Source organism: Rhinatrema bivittatum, chromosome 7, assembly GCF_901001135.1.
Source record: "Rhinatrema bivittatum chromosome 7, aRhiBiv1.1, whole genome shotgun sequence".
In the NCBI taxonomy this organism is placed as follows: domain Eukaryota; kingdom Metazoa; phylum Chordata; class Amphibia; order Gymnophiona; family Rhinatrematidae; genus Rhinatrema; species Rhinatrema bivittatum.
Window position 1 is genome coordinate 249,507,157 of NC_042621.1, and position 26,937 is coordinate 249,534,093.

At 44.1% G+C, this 26,937-nt stretch overlaps 1 protein-coding gene across 1 annotated transcript; it reads right to left on the reverse strand.

The window, feature by feature from the left end:
• Positions 1–10,942: 10,942 nt before the first annotated feature.
• Positions 10,943–14,618, reverse strand: FOXI2 (forkhead box I2). The gene is made up of 2 exons (XM_029610020.1): positions 14,018–14,618; positions 10,943–13,689 (listed from the first exon to the last, which is right to left on the reverse strand). Exons 1-2 carry the CDS (start codon positions 14,616–14,618, stop codon positions 13,421–13,423), a joined length of 870 nt encoding a protein of 289 aa, XP_029465880.1. The 3' UTR covers positions 10,943–13,420.
• Between the last annotated feature and the right edge of the window lie 12,319 nt (positions 14,619–26,937).

The following is a 26,937-nucleotide window of genomic DNA, read 5'->3' on the forward strand; positions in this document are numbered from 1 at the left end:
GCAGATAAATCAGAACTTATCCAGATAACATAAAGTAACATAGTAATGATGGCAGAAAAGGACCAAATGGTCCATCCAGTCTGCCAAGCACGTTTCTTATGATAATATCTACCATGCAGTGTAGGTCACCCCCAGGTTTGTCTTAAGGATAGTCTGTGCAGTTACCCCCAATCCTTATGGTAAGGGTAGTAATATTTACAATCAAAAAACAAACAACTGTCAAACCCATAAAAATGTACTGCTAGCAACATTTTTACTGGATGAGGAGCCTTCCTGAAAATTCTGGCAATTCTGATTTGTTTTGCTTTTGGACTTGGCCGTAGAAGCAGCCCTTTGCTTTTTCCCTTATGTCTGCATATCAGTACCCCCAGACCATCAAAGTCAAGGCCCGTGTTGGTCACCATCTGAATTCAATTCCCATTTTCCCCCTCCATCAAAGTGGAGAGTGATGTTGCAGTTGCGTCAAAAGTATCAAGGCTTATTGGTTGAGGGTAGTAATCCCCGTGCTTCTGCTAAGGGTAGTAACTGTCGCACTGAGCGGGTTACCCCATGCACTCTTTTCTTCAATCTGTCCTCTAACATTTGGGTATCCACAGTATTTATCCCATGCCCCTTTGAATTCTTTAATTGTTTTTGTCTTCACCACCTCATCCAGAAGGGCATTCCAGGAATCCACCACCCTTACCGTGAAAAAATATTTCCTGGTGTTGGATCTGAGTCGTCCCCTCTAAAGTTTTATTTTGTTACCCCCTAGTTCTATTGTTTCTTTTCCAATGGAAAAGGTTTGTTGTTGATTGTGCATCATTAAAATCTTTCAGGTATCTGAAGGTCTGTATCATATCTTCCCTGCACCTTCTCTCCTCCAGGGTATACATATTTAGATCCTTCAGCCTCTCCTCATAAGTCATTTGATGAAGACCCCCAATCATTTTGGTCACCCTTCTCTGGCCTGCCTCCATCCTTTCTCTATCCCTTTTCAGATATGGTCTCCAGAATTGAACACAATACTCCAAGTGAGACCTCACCAATGACCTGTACAAGGGGATTATCACCTCCTTTTTCTTACTGGTTATTCCTCTCTCTAAGCAGCCCAGCATTCTTCTGACTTTAGCTATAGCCTTGTCACATTGCTTTGCTGTCTTCAGATTGCTAGACCCTATCACCCCAAAGCACCTCTCTTGGTCCATGCACAACAGTCTTTCACCTCCCATCATATACAGCTCTTTTGGATTACAACACCCTAGATGCATGACTCTGCACTTCTTGGCACTGAATCCCAGCTGCCATATCTTTGACCACTGTTCAAGCTTTCTTAAATCATGTTTCATTCTCTCTGCTCCTTCCAGTGTGTCCACTCTGTTGTGGATCTTAGTATCATCCTCAAATAGACAAACATTACCTTCTATCCCTTCTGCAATATTGCTCACAAAGATATTGAACAGAACTGAACCCAAAACTGATCCTTGTGGTCTCCGCTTAACACTGTTCTCTCTTCAGAGTAGGTTCCATTTACTATTACACACTGTCTTCTGCCCATCAACAAGTTTGTAATCTACACCACTACCTTAGCACTCACTCCCAAGCTTCTCATTTTATTCAGAAAACTGTGTGGGATTGTATCAAAAGCTTTGCTGAAATCCAAGTAAATCACATTGAACAGTCTTCTTTGATCCAATTCTCTAGTCACTCAGTCAAAAAATCAATCAGATTTGTCTGACAGGACCTTCCTCTGATGAATCCATGCTGTCTTGGGTCCAACAACCCTCCTGATTGTATATAGTTCACTATCCTTTCCTTCAGCAGAGTCTCCATTAATTTTTACACTACCAAGGTGAGGCTAACCGGATTGTAGTTTCCAGCCTCCTCTCTGCTACCACTCTTGTGAAGCGGGACCACAACCTCTCTTCTCCAATCACATGGTACCACTCCTGTTTCCATAGATCTATTGAACAGGTCTTTCAGTGGACCTACCAGCAAATCTCTGAGTTCCCTCAATATCCTGAGATGAACCTCAATTGGCCTCATGACCTTGTTTACTTTCAGTTTTTCCATATATTCTCTTCTATAAATGGAGTTTTATCTACCCCCATCCACATCTATAGTCTTGTCAACCAGCAAAGGTCCTTCTCCAAGGTTTTCTTTAGTGAACACTGAACTAAAGTATTTGTTTAATATTGCCATCATTTCTTCATCTCTCTCCACACAGTGCTCCTCATCACCTTTCAGTTTCACTATATCTGCACACAACCGCTATTTCTGTGTATTTTTACTTCTAACTTTAAAAATATACATATGGAAATTTTACCCAAATAATTAACATGCATTTACTTCCCTGTATTTTGGGTTTTATGCATCTACGATGGGAAATTTTCTAACATGCATGTGGCAATGAAATTTCCAGATTTACCAATTTACCAGTTTGCCCAGTTCAACTGGGTATCCTCCAATAAGGACGAGCAGTAAAGGGTGACGGGCAAAAAGGCATGCCAAAAAAGGTGCAGCAAAAAAGGTGCAATTTATGAGGGCGTGCCACAAAAAAGCTCACCTTAATAGAGGTGAGGATTGATAAGGATGCACCCGTCACCCTTTACTGCTCACCGCCATTCCCGACACCCCCCCCCCCCCCCCACACACACACACCCACTCGGCAATCCAGGACACCCCCTGCACTCAGCAATCCAGGAAGGCCGAGTGGGGGAGGTGCCATAGAGCCGCTAGAGGAAGGTCCATGGCGCTACATTAACAGCGGACCTAGCAGAGGACAGCAGCTAGAGGGAGCTCAGCCGGCGCTACATCAACAGCTGACCTAGTGGAGGATAGCTGTTAATGTTAATGGAGGACAGCTGTTAATACAGTCCCTTATTCTGTATTAGGTAAGGGTCTATCTGAGTTCTGCATGTGCAACTGAGGTGCAGTATTTTTGCTGGAGTGTTTTGAAGCAGTACAGCTTATTCTGTTAACCCCAGTAGATGGTGTATTAAAGTTCTAGGGCATAATATAATATTTGCATTGCTGCTGTGTCATAGGTAAGGCTGCTGCTGTTTGAGTCCTGAGATAGTGCTAGTATGGTACAGCAATGTTCTAAGTGTTTTTATTTTTTTGCGGGGGCTTGTATTACTTCTCAAAGTGTTTGGCAGTGAAGGGTTTGCAATTACTGAGATGAGTATGTGTGTGGAAGAGGAGGAGAATTGAGTGAGTGTGCATGTGCATGAGAGTTTGGGGAGTGAATGAGAGGAATGAGAGTGAGGTGAGTGTATGTTTATTAGAATGAGCATGTATGTGTGAAAGAGTATGAGCGTGAATATGCAAGTGTGTGTGTGTGTATATGAGAAACTTTGTGTGCATGATGCTACCGATGTTCCTTCTAAGGATTGGGTTGCTATGATCATAAAATTGATAGGCTTTCTGCATCACAGAGTAATGAAACCAACAGTGTTTGCACACCAGCTTAAATTTTTGCACACAGCAACCCAATCCTTAGAGGGAACATTGGATAGAAGGCAATGTCCTATTGTGGATTGCAAACTGATTAAAAGATAGGAAGCAGAGAATAGGACTAAATGGTCAGTTTTCTCAGTGGAGAAGGATAAACAATGGAGTGCCTCAGGGATCTGTACTGGGACCAATGCTTTTTAATATGTTTATAAAAGATATGGAAAGGGGAACAATGAGTGAGGTGATCAAATCTGCAGATGACATAAAATTATTCCAAGTTGTTAAATCACAAGTGGATTGAGAATAATTGAGGAGGACCTTGCAAGATTGGAAGACTGAGCATTCAAATGGCAGATGAAATTTAATGTAGACAAGTACAAAATAATGCACATGGGGAAAAGTAAGCCACACTGTAGTTACATAATGTTAGGTTCCATATTAGGAGTTACCACCCAGGAAAAGTGGACAAAAGTGGACAAAAGTTTGAAATCCTCAGATCAGTGTGTGGCAGAGGTCAAAAAAATAAAATGTTATGAATTATTAGAAAAGGAATACAATGGAGAATGTCATAATGCATCTGTATTGCTCCATGGTGAGACAATACCTTGATTACTGTTTGCAGTTCTGGAGTCCACATCTCAAAAAAGATATAGTTGCCACTAAACCATGTCTTTCTAATACTGAATCACAAGCCTCTGCCTTATGATTCAGTATATTAGCTGAGTCATTGAATGGAGATTTAAGTTGCCCAAAGGCAATGATGTTCCTGTGAAGCATGGTTTTGTGTGAAAATGAGTTTATTTGGATTGTTTGTTTGAGTTATGTGGTTCCTTTTGCAGTTGTGCTCTGCAGTTTAGTTCAGTGAACATAAGAAATTGCCATGCTGGATCAGACCAGGAGTCCATCAGCCCAGCATCCTGTTCCCAACAGAGGCCAAACCAGGCCACAAGAACCTGGCAAGTACCCAAACACTAAGAAGATCCCATGCTACTGAAGCCAGTAATAGCAGTGGCTATTCCCTAAAGGGTAGATTTTAAAAAATTGCTCGATCACGTACTTTTGTTTGCGCACCAGGCACAAACAAATGTACGCTGGATTTTATAAGATACGCACGTAGCCGCGCGTATCTTATAAAATCCGGGATCGGCGCGTGCAAGGGGGTGCACATTTGTGCAACCTGCGAGCGCCGAGCCCAGCGCGTGCTGCCTGTTCCCTCAGAGGCTGCTCCGATTTCAGAGCGGCCTCGGAGGGAACTTTCCTTTGCCCTCCCCCCACCTTCCCCTCCCTTCCCCTACCTAACCCACCCCCCCCCCGGCCCTATCTAAAAAACCCCCCTTACCTTTATCACATGATTTATGCCTGTGAAAAGCAGACGTAAATCTGCGCGCGTCGGCCGGCTGCCCCGTCCGTGTTTCGGTCCCGGGGGCTGGTCCGGGGGCCGCGGCCACGCCCCCGGAATGCCCCCGGGCCGAAACCACGCCCGTGTCGCCGCCCCCAAAACGCCACATCACGCCCCCGAAACGCCGTGTCATTTGGCCACGCCCCCGACACGCCCCCTCCCGCCCCCTTTTAAAAAACCCCGGGACTTACGCGCATCCCGGGGCTCTGCGCGTGCCAGTGGCCTATGCAAAATAGGCGTGCTGGCGCGCGAGGGCCCTGCGCACGTAAATCCGCCCAGATTTACGCGCGCAGGGCATTTAAAATCCGCCCCTAAGTCAACTTGATTATTAGCAGGTAATGGACTTCTCCTCCAAGAACTTATCCAGACCTTTTTTTAAACCCAGCTATACTAACTGCACTAACCACATTCTCTGGCAACAAATTCCAGAGCTTAATTGTGCATTGAATGAAAAAGAATTTTCTTCGATTAGTCTTAAATGCAGTATATGAAATGCATTATGCCTTTATTTTCCTTGTCAGATGCTCATTTATTTCCCTAGTGGTGATGGCTTGCCCTATATTAATCTTCCTAGACATGGCTGCACATTCTTTTTTTTTTTTTTTTAAATTTAAACTTTATTGAATTTTCCAAAATCATGACAAAACACTGTCATTCACAAAATATGAGTATCAACAATCACTCTCCAAGTGAGAGAAAAAACAAAAAGGAAGAGATAAACTCTTCTAACATATAATATATCCTTGTAAACACTCAATAGTACAATGAAATTAGGAGGGATCAACTCATTAGAGCAAAATCAAGGCAATATTTACTTTCATATATATATACTGGCATCATATCCCCATTAACTATATTCTTGCAGCTAACATTGATCAGAAACTACTTCACCCAGCAAATCCTTAGCTTTTAAGAACTTTTCCAGATCTGAAGGTTCAAAGTAAACATAGCTTACATTATTTAATTTTACCATACATGTACAGGGGTAACGAATTACCATCTGGGCCCCCACCTTTTCTGCCAGTTGTTTTAAAGCCAAAAATTATTTTCTTTTACTTTGTATTGATTTAGTTACATCTGGAAAAATCCATATTTGTTGATTATAATATTTCACTAATCTGTTTCTAAGAAACAATTTAAGGACCATATCCCTATCTGATGGAAAGATAAATCTAACCAGGACTATTCCTCTCTTGAGTACTATTTCTTCATTTGATGTTTCTAGCAACTCTGTAATATTCAGTCCTCCAAGTCGTTGATCCTGTTGTCCCACTTGTTCTTTGTCTTTCCTCTCAGGTAGGAAATACATTTTTGCCAAAGGCGGGAGGGATTCTTTCGGTATTTTCAAAACTGTTCCAAGATATTGTTTGAATTGCTCTTGAACCGAAATTCCTCCCACCTGTGGAAAATGAATTACCCTCAAATTCAAATATCTCAGGTCATTTTCAATTTTTTTCCATTTTAATACGATTTTTTTTAACTCTCCTTTTATTAGCCCAGCCTGTATTTTCTCAATTTTTGAAATCCTCTGATCTAAGTCCTTTATATGTGTCTTCTGAATATCATTCTGTTGTTCTATGTTCAACATTCTCTTGTTAACATCCGTGACCACATTTGTAAGCGTGGGAATCGACTTTTCCAAAGTCATTATAGCAGTCCAGACGTTATCAAGCGTAATTTTTGCTGGTCTTTCAAATTTCTGAGGAAAAGTAGGTTCAGACCCCAAGATTCTGGCACTTGCTACACTGCTGTGTGTGCCATTATCTTGTCCTTCACCTTTTTTTACAAGGTTCTACACCTCCTCCACCTTGTATAGACTTGTCCCCTTCTGCTGACATATTAGAATCATAAGAGTCCAATAAAGATGTACCAACAAGGGGTGGTGAAGGTGTAGCTGGAGCTCCCGGACTTAAAGATATTGCTGAGGCTGGTGATTCCTCTTTATGCTCATTCAGAGGAGTCACAGAGCCTCCTTCTACGGGGGTAACTTCTGGGGCTGAGCAAAAATACGTTTCAATTTTAAGCTGTGAAGGGGTTGCTGGGGAGGATGTAGTCACTACCTCCCTCAGCTTCCCCTTTCGCTTTGTGTGTGGCATTTCGGTACAAGAAATTAAAGAAAAGTATTAGACTCAAACCAGTGTCTTTAACTTATAGCGCCGATTCCTCCAGTGGCTGCACATTCTGTCATAAAAGGTGTAATAGAGAAGGTAGCTCCTGAGTTATGCTATTTATTATCCACAACACTGAAAGTTAAAAATATAGGAGCTCTTCAAATTTTTCATCACAAGAAGATCAATTTTCAAAAGGATCTAAGTGCCTAGCCCAGGACTTAGGTGCCTAGATCTTTATAGGTGAACAAACACTGCACTTCTTGATCCAGGGAAAAATAAGTGCAAGCTTTCACATCATACATAGCTTTAGCTGGATTTGAACATGACATTCTCAGGAGTGTGTTTGATTATGGTAGAAAACTGCATAATTTTACCCTGATCCTGGGCCCAGATAAATAGCAGGTACAAAGTGCCCGAGAACTTTTGTACCTTTCTTTACTGAAGCTAATTTTCAGAGAAACTATCCAGGTAGCTTATTTTTGAAAATTCACTACAAGATACACGGGTGCAAAGATACCCATGCTACTTCACCTAGGTGGGCTACTGGAAATTGCCCCCACATACCTTTAGCCCATTAATATAATAATTTCAAAGCCTAGAACCTGCAAATTGCTCAGTGCTATATGAGAGATGCAAATGGTTTTGCTGGAATTGGGCAAAGTGAAGAAATAATAGGGGTGTGCATTCGTTTTGAACTTAAATGGAAAACGCAACTTATTTTTTTTTTTTAACTTAAAAAAATGATGAGGCGTAAACGATCGGATTTCCAACTTATTCAACATAGCTATGTTGAATACGTTGGAAATCGCGATTGTTGATCTAAATAAAAATTTAAACCCCTCACCCTCCTTAATCCCCCCCCCCCAAGACTTACCAAAACTCCGCAAGCTGGCCAAAAGTTCCGTGAGGGTCCGGGAGCGGACGCGTGGGGAATCACGTGACATCCGCGTCACTCCGACGTGACGCCGACGTCACGTGGTCCATCGCGGTTCCGCTCCCGGACCCCTCGTTGGACCCAAACGGCACTTTTGGGCCCAACGAGGGGTCCAGGAGTGACCCGAGGGGAATCACGTGACGCCGCGTCACTCCAACGTCACGCCGACGTCACGTGATTCCCCTCGGGTTCGCTCCCGGACCCCTCGTTAGGCCCAAAAGGCACTTTTGGCCAGCTTGGGGAGGTCAGGAGGCCCCTCCAAGCTGGCCAAAAGTGCCTTTTGAGCCCAACGAGGGGTCCCGGAGCGAACCCGAGGGGACTCACGTGACGCCGCGTCACGCCGACGTCACGTGATTCCCCTCGGGTTCGCTCCCGGACCCCTCGTTGGGCCCAAAAGGCACTTTTGGCCAGCTTGGGGGGGTCAGGAGGCCCCTCCAAGCTGGCCAAAAGTGCCTTTTGGACCCGAGGGGTCCGGGAGCGAACCCGAGGGGAATCATGTGACGCCGCGTCACGTGCTCCTTGCAAAGGAGTTCAGGAATGGCATCCTGACCCCGCTGGACCACCAGGGAGTTTTGGTAAGTCTTGGGGGGGGGGGGGGGGCGGGATTAAGGCGGGTGAGGGGTTTAAATTTTTATTTGCACATATGGACATAGACTCAACTTATGGAATTCTCCATATGTCCATATTGACCGCAAATGGGACCCCCTTTCAACTTATGGACTTATGAACTTAAACTTTTGGTCTGCACATCCCTAAGAAATAACAACCTTAGCACAGATGTGTGCTGCTGGAACAGACTAGCATTTGAGATGAAAAGTGTGTTGGGTATTATAATGACAATGAACAACTGGTCAAAATTATGCATGTGCGTGGATTTGGTAGCACTTTTCTCCTTATTTGATGGGTCTCTTCTATTGCTCGGACTCTAGTAATATTCAAAAGTGTAAATTCCAGGCCCATAGTTTGCCTCCATTGGGATGGCCAGATTGAAAGACTGCAAAGGTGCTTTGCCGAGGTGCTGAAAAACACAAAAAGTTTGTTTTTCCATTCTAATAAGCATACCACTAGCTACAACATAGCATTTGGACACTTCATCTTTGAGGTAATTATGGCACTAGGTTACAGTTTACATGAGACGCCACATGTGTACCATTTCTATACTGATCTTTTAGTTTTGTGGAATAAAGAAGTAGTTTGTTTTTATGATGTATTCTACTAAATGATTTAGTTTGTAGAAGGGACTGCTGAACTGCAACAGGTTGTTCACTGCAGCTTGTTTGATATTTCTAGAACCATTCTTCAACACATGTAAACAAAAATATATTCAGTTTAATTCACAGATTAATAAAGGTAAGTAGGGGGCAATAAAATGAAATGAGAAAGGATGGATTAAGTGAAATCTCAGATTGCATAGTTAGAACAGTACCAGAAAGGCAAATATTTTGGAATTAATCAATTTAACTCTGAATGTTACTTTGTGGCTTCTGATTGGACTTGCATAGGGTGAAGCCTTCATTCAGTGTCCGTGGCAGACAAGGACCTAAGTCTGACGCTTCCCTGACATTCCTGCAGCTGTCTAACCATCCTAGCCCAGGAGCTGTGCCTAGCAAAACATGCCTGAAGGAAGAGCACGATTACACTGTAAGGGGTGGGAGGACTGGGCACAAATATAGAGGATTTCAGAACAATCAAAAATAAATAAATTGTTGCACCAAAAAGGAAAAGATTGGCCAGGCTTTTTAAAGATCTAAAAATTGCAGAGGTGGAATTAAGCCATCCAATTACTCAAATGCATTTTGATTTTGCAAAGAGCAAAATTCCCCCCCCCCCCCCTTCCCGGTTTTAGTTGTCCCATCTGCAGCAGAGTTTTGTTTTTGTTTGTTTGTTTTTTACGATATGCACATCTCTTAATTGCTAGGGAAACTGGTTGTCACCTATTTTTTATTAGCTGTTTCATGAGTGGAAGGTCTGACAGCTTCCCAAGAGGTGTTCATGCGAGTAGGAAGGGAACTGTCTTCCCCCGGTATTGGAGTGGGTCCTTCTAAGAGAGAAGGTTTTGCCGGGTTCTGCAGGAGGCGCTGTCAGTGCGAAAGGTCTCAGGCGTCCTGCTGCTCTGCTCCGGCCAACCCTGAAGCTTGCTGGCGGAGCTCCTGACCGCAGACCGAAAGAAGTCATTCAGTTATAAACTATTATAAAAAAAAAAGGGTGTTTTACTTTATTTACAGGCTGCTGGATTTCGTAATTGCACATCGAGCATTCAGCAGGACCGAGGCAAAGCCTGCTGCTGCCCATCAGGTTTTGCCCACTGAGGTGTATATATGGTAAATATATAAGGTGTATATATGGTAAATCCAGTTTAAGCTCCGCCCCTCCTCCCCCGAGGGAAGGCGTGCCAGATCTGTGCTGGATACTTCATCCTTGCTGCCGATGTCCTCTGTACAGTTCTATATAGGCACAGGTGAAAACCTCTCCATTTCCGTTAAATCCGCTGCATGATGGGGCAATTTCAATCACAGAGGGCGACGGTACGGTTCTGAGGCGTATTTGTTCCTCAAACACTATAGTTAGTTAAATAGCCATGGAATAGCGACTTGCTTTCCAGTCACAATGTATCATTTGCATTTATTGCATCAGGTTTTGCAAGAAACTCCCCTCAGTTGAAGAAAGCATTGCAGAAAGCAGACGTCTAATCCTTATTTATTGTGAGGAAGTCCAAGACTGCATCACCTTACCCGAATGACCAGTGCACGTTTCTAGTTGGAGGAAGCCATTTACTGAACTTTTCGCAATAGTCTATTTTGCTATGAATGTGCGTATTTTTTCTCACCTCTTCTTTGTTTGTTTTGTTCTCTCATACATGCATACACAATAATTTCGACAGTATGACATATTTGTAAATATCTAACACATATGAATAGCCCGAGAGTTTAAAGAAAGACTTCTGTAAAAAAAAAAAAAAAATTAAGAAAACTGTAAAAGAAAAAAAGAGACAGCAATTCGGAGTTGATACCTTTGGAAATAATTTAGACATTTAACCAAGAAAACTGATTTATAGGGTCATTAACTACATGTGAATGAACCATCGGCAGGTGACCGAGCAAAGTGGTAGTTATGAGTCTCAGAATAAAACGAATATATTTATTTATAAAATGTCACAAACTTTTCAGCTGTCCTTTTATTAAAGCGCCTGCAGCAGTAAAAACTTCCTAATATTTATTCTCTTTTCAGTATATCTCCTGTGCTTTAAAGTCATAATAAATGCTAATATTCATAGCAACAAATAAATATTTCATTTCATAGGTGGAAGCAGACCCGATTAATAAACATTGGTTTGTATGATAAATTTAGTTTTCTTGTTTGCCAAAAAAATGAGTTTAGATAAACCAGTATTTGTTAAATTGATTACCCATATTTTTATATCTACAGTGTTTTAAACATTTGAGCAAACCAAAATATGGAAAAATGAGTAGACTTTTCCCAGTTTGTAACAAACTTGAATGAGGACCGCACTAGCCTCTGGAAGCGCAAGGATATCACTTAAGTGGTCCGCCTTCAGGAATCGGTATTAAAGATCCGGAGTAATTTTAGATGCTCAATTAAATCAGATGTTTTTCACACAAATACTTGCCCACTACTGAAGCTGACATGTAAATTATATTTCATATTTGGGAGAAAATATATAAAGAGCTTTAATTTTTGTTTTATTTGCAGATGTTAGGGTGGGCAGTTATACAAGTTCAACACCCGAACATATAATTCCCAACATGACAGAAGCAGAAAGTTTACTGCTTCGGATGAACCCGGCTGGTCCTCTCAGGGCAGGATGGCGTTTGAGGTTTACAGATCACAGTGAACAAGGCAGAATGGGAGCATGCTTACCACATCTGCCCCACTATCTTCATCTCTGCATCTTGCAGATTCACTTTTAATCAAAAGAATGCATTGGAATTAACTGTTTTCTTTGGAAAACGGAAACATTTTCTGGTGCCCTGCAATATTAAGGCACATGGGTTATCATGTGTACAATCTATGCGCAGGTATTTTTCTGAGATATTAATTTACTTTAACTTTTCCGGCCCGGTTTCCCAAAAGTTTTCTTCTGTCTGTAGAACAAACTTTGGAGAATATGGCCTTTGTAGTAAGTTTGCAGATGTTTGCCTGAGTGACCATGCTTTTTTTTTTTTTTTCCTATAGAATAAACAATTATTTCTGTAGTAAAATAAAAACTGACTAACGGATAATCTTTATTTTTGACAACTTGCACTATTATGTGAAATGCCTGCATGGCGAAAGCACATGCAGTACTGGATTCTTCAAATTGTATCTAAAAATGTCAGAGACCTAATAGAGCAAATGCTAATTAACAAATTATAGACCGTGATCTTGCCCCCTAATAAAAACGTTCTTCTTACTGCAATTTCTGTTTTGTGTACAGTTCACTTTAAAACATTACAGAGTCAGTACATCTCTAGTAATCCGCTTTATCAACGTGGAGGCATTAGGCAGATCATTAGGGCCAGAATTTCGCATGCGATCCTAAAACGGACGCAGAACTGCCATACACACATAAGATACTGAGAAAGCTGCAACAGAATTTCTATTTCATGTCCGACTTTGTTCTTGTGTTAGATCTAACCCTATCTTTGCTTTGGGATGATACCGGGGTTGTGTTTTATGAGGGTGAAGTAGGACAGGAAATCTGGTTAATTGGGTAAGAAAGCCATCGCTTCAGCTCCTGCAGGTTATTAAACGGGTTAGCTACCCAGGTTAGTCGGCACGCTAGAGGTCTAAATAATCAGTCTAATAATGGTACTGAACAGTACTCTACTCAATTCCCCTGGGAACATTTATCGAGGTGGGGAAAATACTTCCCAACGATCCCGTGGCCTTTGCATCCAGACATATCGATAATGCTACTTGCCACATTTTTTTTTTTTTTTTGCTAAGACCTAAACCATTCATGAAGCTGCATAAGTGATATACAATTAGTGCATCTAGTATCCCCCAACTTAATCCGACCTCATGGTTTCTTTTGGTATTAGCAAGCTATAAGAAACGCGTTAATTAATACTATGAAGCCAGCACTGCTCCCCATAAATTGCTGAAGTGACTGCTCAAAGCCAGCAAACTCCATCAGTTCCCTTTTGGGAATGTTTTGTATCTGGAAATGTAATTACTCATCGACGCGCGCCCGAAACAAACCTTCGCCTCAGGATGGGGTTTATAAACGGAGTGCGGCGCGGTGATTCTCGCGCAGGTGATGGAGGCAGCGCAGGAAATGGATCGCGCTTCTGGAAAAAAAAACCTCTCGGTTTACTTGTTCGGACTGACAGAGGCCGATGGCTTTTTTTTTTTTTGTAAGATTTAGGCAGATCTCCCTGTCTTGCAGACGCTGCTTCTTCCTGTCCGCCCCGTTACACTGTAAACAGGCTAAGAAGGCGCCCATCGAAAGGGGGGTGCGCAAGGATCCAGGACTGAGTCTAGCGCTCGGCTGGAGGTCAGAAAAGGGCAAGCGAGCCGCAGGGGGAGGGGGGCGGCCGCTCACGCCTCCGCGCCCTCCCCATTGCAAACCAAGCCGTTCAGGAGGGCCAGGCCGAGCCCGCCGGGCTGATCGGCGGCGCAGCAGTTCCTGCCGGCGGCGGGGGAGACGGAGCCCAGCGGCCCGAGCCTGTCCGCGGCGGGGAGGGAGCCGCCGCCGCCGCCGTCCTCGCTCGCCCGGCTCTCCGATCTCCTTTTCCTCTTCCTTCGGAAGTTGCCGTTGTCGAACATTTTCTCGCAGTTCGGGTCCAGGGTCCAGTAATTCCCTTTGCCTGCAGGGAAAGAGAGAAACGACCGAAAGGCGTCAGGAAGGCGCTTTGGGTTTTCCCAGGGAGTCTGGAAAAAAAAAAAAAAAAAAAAAAAGACAGACAGAGCCCCGAAACTTTAAGAACCTAAAAATGAGAATGCAACACGAACTGTGCACAAAGTAGGCCCAGGAACAGAAAGCAAACTTTAACTATGAACGACCGAGAGGTTAACAATAGCAAACGTTACGTAACGACATTGCACGTTTGCTACCCCAATCCGAAATCAACGACAAAGCCAGCACAGCGCCTTCTAGAGAGAAATCCGTTTCGGGGGGGGGGGGATGTCCCGTACCTGGGTCGTCCTCGTCCCTGGGCACCTTCTTGAAGCAGTCGTTCAGGGACAGGTTGTGGCGGATGGAGTTCTGCCAGCCGGCCTTGCTCTTCTTGTAGAAGGGGAAGTTGTCGGCCACGTACTGGTAGATCTGGCTCAAAGTCCGCTTCCTGGCCGGGGCGCTCTGGATAGCCATGGCGATGAGAGCAGAGTACGAGTAGGGCGGGCGAACCATTTTAAAGAAGTCCGGTTGGCCTGCAAACGAGAGCCAGCCCAGGTCCGCGGCCCCCCCCAGGCCGGAGGGGGGCGCTAGGAGCTGCCTCTGGCTGCCACCGTAAGCGTTCCCGTGCGGGCCCCCCAGGTACGAGGGCGAATTGATGGCCGGGCCGTTGAGCCAAAGGTAAGGGTTGGTGGCCGGGGTGCTGTAGTCACTCAGCCCGTAGCCCGCTGGGTGTGTGGATGGCCTCTGAGGAGGGGGGTGGTGGTGGTGGTGATGGTGCAGATTTGGCGGGTACACGCTGAAATTATCACAGTAAACGGCCATGTCCAGTAAATCCTGCGCATTTGGGCGCTGGATGGGAGCGGACTGCGAGTTCGTGGGCTGCTGGCCAAACGCGTTCATACTCCCCCCACCCCCCCCACCCTTGTGACAGATGAAGTTGGAAAGAGTAAGGAGCCCCGTCCGCCTTCAGCCTGATGAACTCTTTGGAGCAACGTGGCGAGCCATTTAAATAAAAGTCCTGGGGCAGAGCTGGAGGCTCTCTCACCCCCACAGGTAGGGGGGAGGAGGCAACGCCGCCCCCTTCTCCCTTCCGTGTCTAAATTACACACAACACCTCTCACCTCCACCAGGACCCGTCATCCTGATGGAAGGGAGTGCCAGCCCTCGCTGGACCACAGCGCTGTGCTTGGGAAAGTTTTGTCTTCCTTCCCCATTCCACGGTAATTCAGACGCTGTTCGGTCGGTTTCATTTATTCCCTTTCTTGCTCCTTGCTCGGTTTATCCAAGCAAGAAGAAATAGCTCAGAATGACCAGATCCTGCTTTCCAGCACTGCGATAAACCTAAATCATGCAATCACCCATTCAAAAAAATAAATAAAAAATCAGGTTTGTCCTCTCCCAGAAAGCAAATGCCAGGCACTTAGGTTGCCGGTTTGGATTGATGCTTGTTATAAAGGATGCTGGAAGGTAAAAATTCAACACGTTTTCTTGGTCTAAAACTGATCGAATGTCCTGCTCTTGTTTTATTTATTTATTCTTTTATATCCTGCTACTTCAAAGCTGATTACATTCAGGTAAGGTTAGATATTTGTCCCCCAAGGACTCACAATCTAAGTCTGTACCTGAAGCAAGGGCTTGCCCAAACTGACAAGGAGTGCAGTGGGGATTTGAACCCTGGCTTCTCTGGTCTGTGGCTGCAAACTCTTTTCCAGTGCTTGTAGGTTGGAGCTTTAAGTCAGTCTTCAGGTTTGTTTTGCTTTCAATAAAGTGGAAAAAATCATTCAGCTAGCACGCTGTGTTACTGCAACAGGTAAAGACAGAAAAGATTTAAAGGGAACCACCTGCTTGAGGCTGGAGGTATGTGTACTGTGATATTCTCCTTTTTTTTTTTTTTATCAGTAATCAGCGCAGAATGCAATAACTGGGTTTCCCAGGAGAGAGCCATGCCAGGCTCTGTTACCAGTAAACAACAGAGTGGCTTCTCTTTTCCAAGTATACATATGCACAGCACTGTCCGGCTAAAAGACGGACAAAACATGTCGCAATTAAATCAGTTGTTTTGCAATTCTAAGACAAGGCATTTAATGTTACCAACATTTTTCATTTTCTGCCACGTTTCACTTAGCCAATCAGAATCTGATTCATTTGTAGCTCCCATTAGGACGCGGTGCACTCTGGATTTTAAAACAGTGAAAGTTAAACAGCACCTCAAATGGGTTAGCGATGCAGTATTTAAAGTATTTGTTGGTGTTTGCTACCGGATTGTAGTGCCCTTTACCTGAAGGCCTAAAGAGACTACAGTAAATGAAGTCTTAAGGCTCTATTTTCTAAAGGCACAGAAAGGGATAATCTCTTTGGGAAAAGTGAGTTTCAAGTGTGAAAGGCAGGAAGTGCATGCAGTATCGAGAAAAGACCAGTACTGCTACCCTCTGGTGGATCTATGAGCTATTAAGGGTCGATTCATCCTGAGAGGTTTTGGATTACAGGAAGCAAGTAACAGCCAGATATTTATTTATTTATTAGCTTTTCTATACCGACATTCGTGGGTACATCATGTCGGTTTACATATAACTGAAGGACAAATACAAAAAACAGGGGAGGGGGAGAGGGAGCAGCGAGGAAATAATGTGGACCAGCGAAAATGGGGGTGAAAAACAAAAGGACAGGAAAACTAATATAGGAACAGTACCTAGGGATATAACAAGGTACGGAGTTGCATGAACTAGCCAATATTATAAGCACTATATACAATATTGCAAATTATACACTCAAAAATGGTAAGGGGTCTTGAAGGGGGCAGGGGGAAAGGAATAAGCACTATATCCAATCCTGAGAAATTATACAATCAAATCAAGGCAAGGGAATTTGAGGGGAGGGAATTTGGGGGTGGGGGTAAAGGGGGGCGGGGGTGGGGGTGGGGCAGGGCAATGGAAAATTGAAAGGGCAGGGGAGGGGAGTAGAAGGGCAAGGGAGGAATTTGAAGGGGCAATGAAGGAGACTAAGTTTACTCTGCCATACTATCACATTAATTGGATGAAATGTAAATATTGCTTTGTTTAACTTCACCCCTCTTCCAGCTCCAAGTTAATTTTCCCTGTTTTATTGTAACTTTCTCACACCCTTTAATTGATTCACTGTATTTAAAGTTCACAGTTTTATTGGAAATATTTATTACATTACGCTATACTTTACACACATTGTTATTTGTAAACCGGGTTGATGTGATGCCTGTCATGAAACTCGGTATAACAAAAATAATAAATAAATAAATAAATAAATAAGTGGGGTCCAAATCCGGATATGCCTGTTTAAAGAGCCAAGTCTTTAGCCCTTTTTTGAATTTCCGAGTACAGGAGCTCAAGGGGCATGATGTTCCAGAGGGTGGGGCCTGCGATAGAGAGGGCTCGCTCCCTGGTGGAGGTGAGGTGTGCGATTTTAAGGGTGGGGGTATAGAGGGTTTCTTTGTGGGAGGTTCTGGTGGGATGGTTGGAGGGGCGGAAGCGGAGAGTATCCTCAAGCCAGGAGAGATTGTGGTTGTACAGGGAGTTGTGACTGATGGTGAGGGTTTTGTAAATGATGCGGGAGGAGATGGGGAGCCAATGAAGTTCCTTAAGAATGGGGGTGATGTGGTCAGCTTTGCGGGTATTAGTTAGAATTCTGGCCATAGCATTCTGCAACATTTGGAGGGGTTTGATAGTAGACAAGGAGAGGCCTAGAAGTAAAGAATTGCAGTAGTCCATTTTTGATAGTATTGTCGCTTGTAAGACTGTACAGAAGTCTTGTGCATGGAGCAGGGGTTTAAGTGTTTTGAGGATATGGAGCTTAAAGAAGCCTTCTTTTAGAGTTGTGTTAATGTGATTTTTTAAGTTTAGTTGGTGGTCTATGGAGACACCAAGATCTCGTACGGTGTGTGGGAAGGAATTCAAGGGGAGGGTGAGGTTAAAAGGGGTGGGTGGCTTAAGGTAGTGGTGGTTAGATATGATGAGGAGTTCAGTTTTCGAGGTGTTTAAGGCCAGGTGAAGGTTGGAGAGGAGTGTGTTTATGGAAGCGAGGCAGTTTTCCCAAAACATTAGAGATGTGAATCAGAACCGGAATCGGTTCGGATTCTGGTTCGGATTCACATGTGGTTTCTTTTTCATCGGGCCCGATCGCGGTTTTGTTTATCGGCTGCGCCCGAGCCGATAAACAAAAAACCCACCCCGACCCTTTAAAACTAATACCTTAGCTTCCCCCACCCTCCCGACCCCCCCCCCCCCAAAAAAAAAAACTTTTTACAGGTACCTGGTGGTCCAGTGGGGATCCCTGGAGCGATCTTCCGCTCCCGAGCCGTCGGCTGCCACTAATCAAAATGGCGCCGATGGCCCTTTGCCCTTACCATGTGACAGGGTATCTGTGCCATTGGCCGGACCCTGTCACATGGTAGGAGCACTGGATGGCCCGCGCCATCTTGTGCTCCTACCATGTGACAGGGCTGACCAATGGCACCAGTAGCCCCTGTGACATAGTAAGGGCAAAGGCTATCGGCGCCATTTTGATTACTGGCAGCCGATGGCCCAAGTGCAGGAGATCACTCCCAGACCTCCGCTGGACCACCAGGGGCTTTTGGCAAGTCTTGGGGGACCCTCCTGACCCCCACAAGACTTTCCAAAAGTCCAGTGGAGGTCCAGGAGCGACCTCCTGCACTTGGACCGTCAGCTGCCAGTATTCAAAATGGCGCCGATAGCCTTTGCCCTTACTATGTCACAGGGGCTACTGGTGCCATTGGTCAGCCCCTGTTACATGGTAGGAGCACAAGATGGCGCCAGCCATCCAGTGCTCCTACCACGTGACGGGGTCCGGCCAATGGCACGGATACCCTGTCTCACATGGTAAGGGCAAAGGGCCATCGGCGCCATTTTGATTAGTGGCAGCCGACGGCACAGGAGCGGGAGATTGCTCCAGGGACCCACACTCGACCACCAGGTACCTGTAAAAAGTTTTTGGGGGGGTCGGGAGGGTGGGGGAAGCAAAGGTATTAGTTTTCAAGGGTCGGGGTGGGTTTAGGTGTTATTTTTGTGTGCCGTTTTTCCCGCCCTCCCCCAAAATGATAAGAGAACCCCCATGATCAATATCATGGGGTTTTCCTATCGTTTTCTGACGATTTTGAAAATATCATCTGATATTTTCAATCGTCCGAAGCCCGATTCGCATCCCTACAAAACATTAGGGATTTGGGGAGGGATTCTTAAATAGGGATGAGGATTTAGACGTCATCGGCCTATAGGAAAAACTTGAGACCAAGGTCAGAGAGGAGATGGCAGAGCAGCAACAGGTACATATTAAAGAGGGTGGAGGATAAGGAGGAGCCCTGAGGGACGCCTTGGGTAAGGGGGATGTGGGAGGATTCAGAGTTTGCAATTTTTACCGTGTAATCTCTATTATTCAGGTAGGAGGTAAACCAATGGAAGGCTGTGCCTGTGATGCCAATTTCAGATAGGCAGGTAAGGAGGATCTTGTGGCTAATTGTATCAAAGGCTGAAGAGATGTCGAGAAGGGTAAGGATAAAGGATTGCCCATGGTCCATGCCCTTGAGGAGAGTGTCAGTGAGTGAGAGAAAGAAGCTTTCTGTATTGAGAGACTTACGGAAGCCGAATTGGGATGAGTGTAAAATATTATGATCTTCCAAGTAATTGGAGAGCTGGGAATTGATGATCTTTTCCATAATTTTAGCTAAAAAGGAAAGGTTGGAGATGGGACGGTAATTGGAGGGGTTGGTGGAGTCGAGGGTGGTTTTTTTGAGGAGGGGCTTGACAACGGCAAGTTTGAGAGGGTTTGGGACTTTGCCATGGGAGAGGAAGCAGTTGATTATATCGGCAAGGGGTTTAGCAATGATCGTGGGGATGGATAGGAGTGCTTTGGTGGGGATGGTATCAGAGGTGTGAGCAGCAGGTTTGTTGTTTTTTTTTAAAATAGATTTGATTTCCTTGGCAGAAGTTAAATCGAAGGACACTAGCAGGCCGCCATTGGGTGCGCGTTTTCCCTTACCCCTTATTCAGTAAGGGGCGGAAAACGCGCGTCCAACCCACCGAACCTAATAGCGCCCTCAACATGCAAATGCATGTTGATGGTCCTATTAGGTATTCACACGATATTCAGAAAGTAAAATGTGCAGTCAAGCCGCACATTTTACTTTCAGAAATTAGCGCCTACCCAAAGGTAGGCGCTAATTTCTTCCGGCACTGGGAAAGTGCACAGAAAAGCAGTAAAAACTGCTTTTCTGTGCACCCTCTGACTTAATATCATGGCGATATTAAGTCGGAGGTCCCGAAGAGTAAAAAAAAGTTAAAAGAAAAAAAAATTTGAAGTCGGCCGGCGGCTGTCGGGTCGAAAACCGGACACTCAATTTTGCCGGCATCCGGTTTCCGAACCCGTGGCTGTCAGCGGGCTCGAGAACAGACGCCGGCAAAATTGAGCGTTGGCTGTCAAACCCGCTGACAGCCACCGCTCCTTTTGCCTGTTTCTACCGCCGGGCCTCATTTGAATACTGTATCGCGCGCACAGGCAAGTAGCCTGTTTGCGCACCGGGTGAGCGGGCGTTCGCCCGCTCTCCCGCGGACTTTACTGAATCGGCCTCTAGGTTGGTGTTGGGATTTTTGGAAAGCGGGTTTGCTGGAGTGGGGGTAGTAGGGAAGCGGAGGATGATATTTGCTATTTTGTTTTTGAAGAACTGGGTGAGTTCTTCACATATACTATTGGCTTTGTCATCGGTGGTATGGGGGGGGGGGGGGGTTGATTTAGTGAGTTCAGCCACATATGAGAATAGGGCTTTTACATTGTATTGGTAGTCATGGATTTTTGCAGCATAATAATCACGTTTGGTCTGGAGGGTGGAGAGTCTGTAGGCATGCAGAGTGGATTTGTAGGTGGCTGAGTGCTTTGGGGTGGGGTTTGTGCCCCAAATTCTCTCTTTAATTCTGAGGTTGTTTTTCAGTTTTTTTTAATTCAGGGGTGTACCAGGGTTTTTTTGATGTGTGTGTGTGATGAATCTCTTTATTGATGAGAGGGCAAATTTCATTGGCTATAGTGGTGGTGAGATTATTCCAGGAGGAGAGTGCTGCATTTGGGTTGGTGAGGTCTAAGTTTTTAAGTGATTTGGCGAAGGCGGAGATCAAGTCATCGGTGGCGCAGGGTTTTCGGAAGGTGCAGGTGTGTTCCTGAATAACTACTATTATAAAAGGGGATATTCAGCAGCAATCTGTGTTTTCAAACAAGGGTCATCTTTAGGCTGGTACAAATGGTGTGATTGGACCAAACCCCATACTAGAGGAAACCTGTGGTGGTCACTCTACCTGCAAAGACCACACAGCATGAGCAGCAGATGTATGAAGTATGAGATGGCTCTCCTTAGAGGCCACCAGGAGGAGGATGGAAGAGGTGCAGGAGGTTAGAGCTGGCGTTCTGCAGTGCTGCTGGGAGGAAAAGGGGACACAGATGGCATTTTGCAAGGCCAGTGTTATGGGAGCACTGGAGGTGGTTCCTTTTCTGGAAAGATTGTGTACCCTTGGGCCACAACGCAACCGCAGAGGAGCTCCGGATATGCGCCGAGGCAGGCGAGGAGTATCCAAGCACGGGCGGACAGGCTGGAGATACAGGACCCTGGCCTCTGCCGAACCTGAGCACATCGAAGAGACCCAGCAATGCATTGTTGGTCTCTGGAGTAGCCCTCTGGCCACTCGATAGCCCTTTCGGACCTGCCATATGGAATGGCAGATGTGACAGGACGAACAGAGGCTGAGGGCTGGAATGAACAGATACAGGAGAAAACTCAGGATACTTGAAGAATGAGATGAGACTCAGGATATTTGAAGGATGAGAAGAAACTTAGGAGGTTGAAGGGCTGAGATGAGACTCAGGAGGTTGAAGATTACTTGAAGGCCTGAGACAGGACTCAGGAGATTGCTTGGAGATTAAAATGAAGATTCAAGAATCGTGAAGAACTCAGACAGAGTCACAGGTTGCTTGAAGGTTCAAGATTACTTGAAGGATGAGACGGTACTCCAAGATACTTGAAGGACTCAGACAGAGTCACAAATCAAAAGTTCTGAATAGGTATTGCCATACAACCAATCAAGGCAGGTTATGGACCATGCTGGTGGTTCCTGACTCAGGTTACTTGGAAATTTCAAGACAAAGACTCTGGCGAGGCCTGCACCGAGGTGCACCCTCCACAGCCAGTGAAGGCAAGGCATGGACCACGCTGAAACGGAACAGGTTTAGGCAGAGTTCTTAGTCATGGACGGAGACAGATGCAAGGAGCTCCAAAGACCCAGACAGTATTCAGGATAAGAAGAAAGACCTCAGGATCCAAGGACTCGGAGTAAAGGACTTGGCGCGGAGCTAGAGAGAACTCAGAGTACGGAACCTGAAACTTGGAGGATTAAAAACAGGGATCTTCCGGAGGTTTGCGCTGCTGAGGCAAAGGACGTCTGGATAAAGGAAAATCAGATGTCCTGATGTCCTATTCTCCTGATGTCTTCAGAAGGTGAAGACATCAGGAGAATAAGACATCGGGACTTCAGAGACTCTGAAGGACGAAACATCAGGAAATCTGAAAGAAGGACATTGGAACTTCAGGAACTGGACATACGAAGTAACGGGATCTGAAGAGAGACCTTGACGAAGATGAAGATGTGGAATTCCAACATGGAACAGAGTGCCTAGGAGAAGCTTGGTTGAAGAGATGTCCTAGGGAGGACTGGCTCCTTGCGAAGGCAATGAAGCAATGAAGACAGACCCTTCTTATAGGGCTGGGGAAGGCACACCCAAGATGAAGTCATCAGGAGGGGCCGCAGGATCCTCCCACCATGGGCCCTTTAAGAAATAGAGAGGCGCGGCCTCGTGCCTAAGGAGGAAGGAGCAGGACCTTGGAGAACGGTGTCTCTGCAGCAGCACAGTGCAGGAGCAGGGCTGGGCCGTGGAACAGGCCCCGACACTGGAGTGGTGGCATTCAAGCTGCAACGAAGAGGTTGGGAGTGGCTCCCTGCCACAAGAAAACGTGCGGCCAACCCCCCCCCCCCCCCCCCCCCCCGAAACTAATAGCTCGCTCAACATGCAAATGCATGTTGATGAGCCTATTAGTTAGTCATGCTCCATACAGAAAGTAAAATGTGCATGCCACGAAGAGGAGACTGAAGTCCGCGGCTTCCCGCCACGGTGAAGGAGAAGGGCAAGCTGAGACATGCTGCCGTGAAGGATGACTGCAGCGGCTCCTGCCATGCTGGAGGGTCCGGGGGCGGCTCCCGCCGCAAGAACACGATGGTGGCCTCTGAGCCGTGAGGTAAGCGCCTGCTTGCGGCTAGGCCCACGAGCAGGAGCGCAACAATATCACATAAAATAGTTAGGTATCAAAGTTACACCGAAGGGGTGGTGGGATAATGTTAATAATGAAGAAGCAATTCAAAATGAAAGTCATCCCAGTAGAACTTCCCCAGTCATATGAGGTTGCACTCTTTGAATCTGATCAAATACAACTTTGCTTACTGTACTGTCCTCCTTCTCTTTTAGATCATAATATCTCACCTTTTAATTGCATTTTTTACTATTTATTTAAATCCTAGTAAATTCTCACTAATATTAGGTGATTTTAATTTACATTTGGTTGACATACCTTTAGATACTACATGCTCTATGTTAACCGATACCTTAGCTGCTCTTGGCTACAATCTTATTTCTAATGACCCCACACACAAGGCTGGTCATGCACTTGATTTGATTTTTCTGAACTATAATCTTTGTAAACATGTTGCTATTGGCTCCACCCCTATACCCTGGTCAGACCATTTTTTAATTTATTCTGAGGTTGAATTTAACTATCAACCTAGAATACCAGACGCAAACCCGGGCTTCATCAATTTCCAATCTCAACCGAAAGTGGATGACTTAATTAATGAATTCCACTCTATTAAGGACAAGATTAAAGTTGATACTACTGTTGATATAACCTCTGCTTGGCTATTTGAATGCTCAAACATAGCCAACAAAATATGTCCAATTAGGAATACAAAAATTAATCCAAAACGAAATATGAACCCATGGTACAATCCAGAATTAAAAAAACAAAAACACATTTTTTAAAGACTTGAATTAAAGTGGAGAAGGAATAAAACAATACAATTGCTAGGAGATTTCAGGGCACCTTTATATCGTTATACAAAAAATATTGAATATGCAAAAAAATAATTTTTAAAAAAGAAAATGGAGCAATCCTTATATAATCCCAGAATACTTTTCTCTATTGTAACAAATTTGACTAAAAATCCAGCAACAGTAGATCAGGGGTTGCCAGAACAGAGATGTAAAGAGATCGCTCTGTTTTTTTAAACAGAAAATTGATACTTTAAATTCCAATATTAATCATAGTTCTAAACAAGTTGATAGGATGCCCATTAAAGCGGGTATACAATGGAGCACCTTCGAACCAACAACTACTCTAGAAATTGAAGCCTTCATTAAGAAATTGAACCCTGTGAAACATCTGTTGGATGCTATTCAAGTTTCCTCCCTCAAATTAGTTGCTGATATTATTGCACCTTTAGTAAGGGACATTGTTAACTTATCAATAAAGGAAGGGATATTTCCAGATATTTTGAAAAACGCTATAATAAAGCCAAACTTGGACAATACACAACTGAATAATTTTAGGCCCATTTCTAACCTATCTTTTTTTTTAGCAAAAATCTTAGAAAATGTTATACAAAAACAGCTTGATGCATTTTTAGAATCCAAGAATATCTTACTGCCTAACCAATTTGGTTTTAGAAAAACTTTTATCACTGAAACACTTTTAATTGTTCTTATGGACAATGGTTTAAGAGGTTTTGATGTGGGTCAAAGTTATTTTTTAGTGCTTTTAGATCTTTCTTCAGCTTTCAACACTGTGGATCATGAGATTTTACTTACTCGTTTATCTAAATTAGGTGTTACTGATATACCATTAAAATGATTTAAATCCTTTTTAACAAATCGTTCCTTTCAAGTTAATATCAAAAGTTCTACATCCAATAAAATTCCTCTTCATACTGGTGTACCTTATCTGCAATGCTTTTTAATATTTAGTCTTACCAATTTGCCATTTTCTTAATGGATTAGGTATAAACATTTTTCTATATGCTGATGACATTCAATTTTTAGTCCCTATTAAGATCTCTGTACAGCATACCCTTGAGGTCATCAAAGTCTATATAATTGCTATAAAAAAAACTATTACATCACCTGCGGTTAATTTTAAACATGGATAAGATGGAAATAATGTTATTTGAGCGGAAATGTAATTATGATGTTTTACCTGATCTGTTATTAGATGATAACATTAAGAATACACCTTCATTTTTTACTAGAGATTTGGGAGTCATATTAGATACTGAATTCTCTATGAAGAAACACATTTCTAATAAATTAAAGGATGGCTATTTCAAATTATTGACTTTAAGAAAATTAAAGCCTTTTTAGAGTAATATGATTTTAGAATGGTTTTACAAACCTTGATTTTTGCAAATATATACCGTATTTTCCGGCGTATAAGACAACTTTTTAACCCAAGAAAATCTTCTCAAAAGTCGGGGGTCGTCTTATACGCCGGGTATCGTCATATAGGGCACACCTGCTCTCTGAGAAAGCATGGGAGTAAGAAGCCTGATTATGTGAGAGAGAGCATGGGAGCGGGAGGGCTGTGTTTGTGTGTGCGTACATGAGACAGAGACTGGTTGATAAGGTGACGGTGTGTGTGAGAGAAAGAGACTGGTGTGTGTGAATGTGAGAGAAAGAATGTGATTCAGGGAATGAGAAGCCTGTGCACGTGGAGAGCAAGCATGGAAATGAGAGAGAGACTGGTGTGTGTGTGTGTGTGTGAGACAGAGAAAGTGATTATGAGAGTGAGAAGCCCGTATATGTACGGTAAGCAGAACACGGGAGTGGGAAGCCTGTGTGTGTGAATGGCATGAGAGAAACTGTTCAGGAAGGTGACTGTTGTGTGTGTGTGTGTCAAAGACTGTTTGGGAGATGATTGGTGTGTGAGAGACAGAAACTGGTCATGGGGGCATGACTGGTATGGTGTGTGTGTGTGTGTGAGAGACATGGGCCCTAAGGAAGAGGACCATGAGTATAGAGCTTAGCCACTACTGTTGCTTCTGGTGTGTGCTACGGCCTGCATGGAAGAGGAGTAGGAGAGCTGCTGGAGGGGGTAAGGAAAGGTGGCTTTTTAAGTTTATTTTTCTTGATTGACTGCCATTTTAATTATTTAATATTATGTGATGTGTCTGCTTTTTTGAAATATTTTATTGGTGTTTGGAGAATGTTTAATAGTTTTTATGAGTTTTTAATTGTTGGATGTTATTCTGTTCATAGCTGTTTTGAAACATTTATTCTGCTTATTAGTATAATTTTACAATTATTTCTGTGTGGGGATCTATAGCTGCTTGCTAGTTCTGTTTTCCTAATAAGAGGTGTATTGGTTTTTAGGGCCTGATATACGGTATTTGTAGTGTTGCCTTTTCATAGATAGGGTTGCTCCTGTTTGAGTGTAAAATTATTTTTTTTCTTAAAAATATGTATAAAAAAGGGGGGGGGGGGTCGTCTTATACGGCCAGTCGTCTTATATGCTTTTAGGACTTCCAGCTTCCACACTTAGGCCACTTCAGGTATTGCAGAATGCAGCCGCAAGGATTTTAACTGGTCAACGAAAATGTTATCACATAACACCTACTTTGATCTCACTGCATTGGCTCCCGATATCCCATCATATTCAATACAAAACTGCATGTCTAATCCATAATATCATTTATGGAGAACATACTGAATGGCTGAACACAACTATGCGTTTGCACGTTTCTCCAAGAGACTTGAGATCAGCTAATAAGGGACTGCTAGCAGTACCAACTATTAAATCTGCTAAACTCAGCCAAGTAAGAGAACGTATAATCTCAATAGCAGGAATAAAAGTATGGAATTCATTACCTACCCCATTAAGATTGCAAGCAGACAAGAAAAAATTTAAGGCAGAGTTAAAAACGTGGTTGTTTAAACGCGCATATACCGAATTTGAGTACTAGATGTTGTGGAGCGCTAGGAGAGCGATCCCCACTTTCTGAGAGATGTGTGCCCTTGGGCCACGGCTCGACCCCAGAGGACTCTGAGGGGGTGCCGCGGGAGGCGTGGCATGCCCGAGCATGGGCTGGATGGGAGC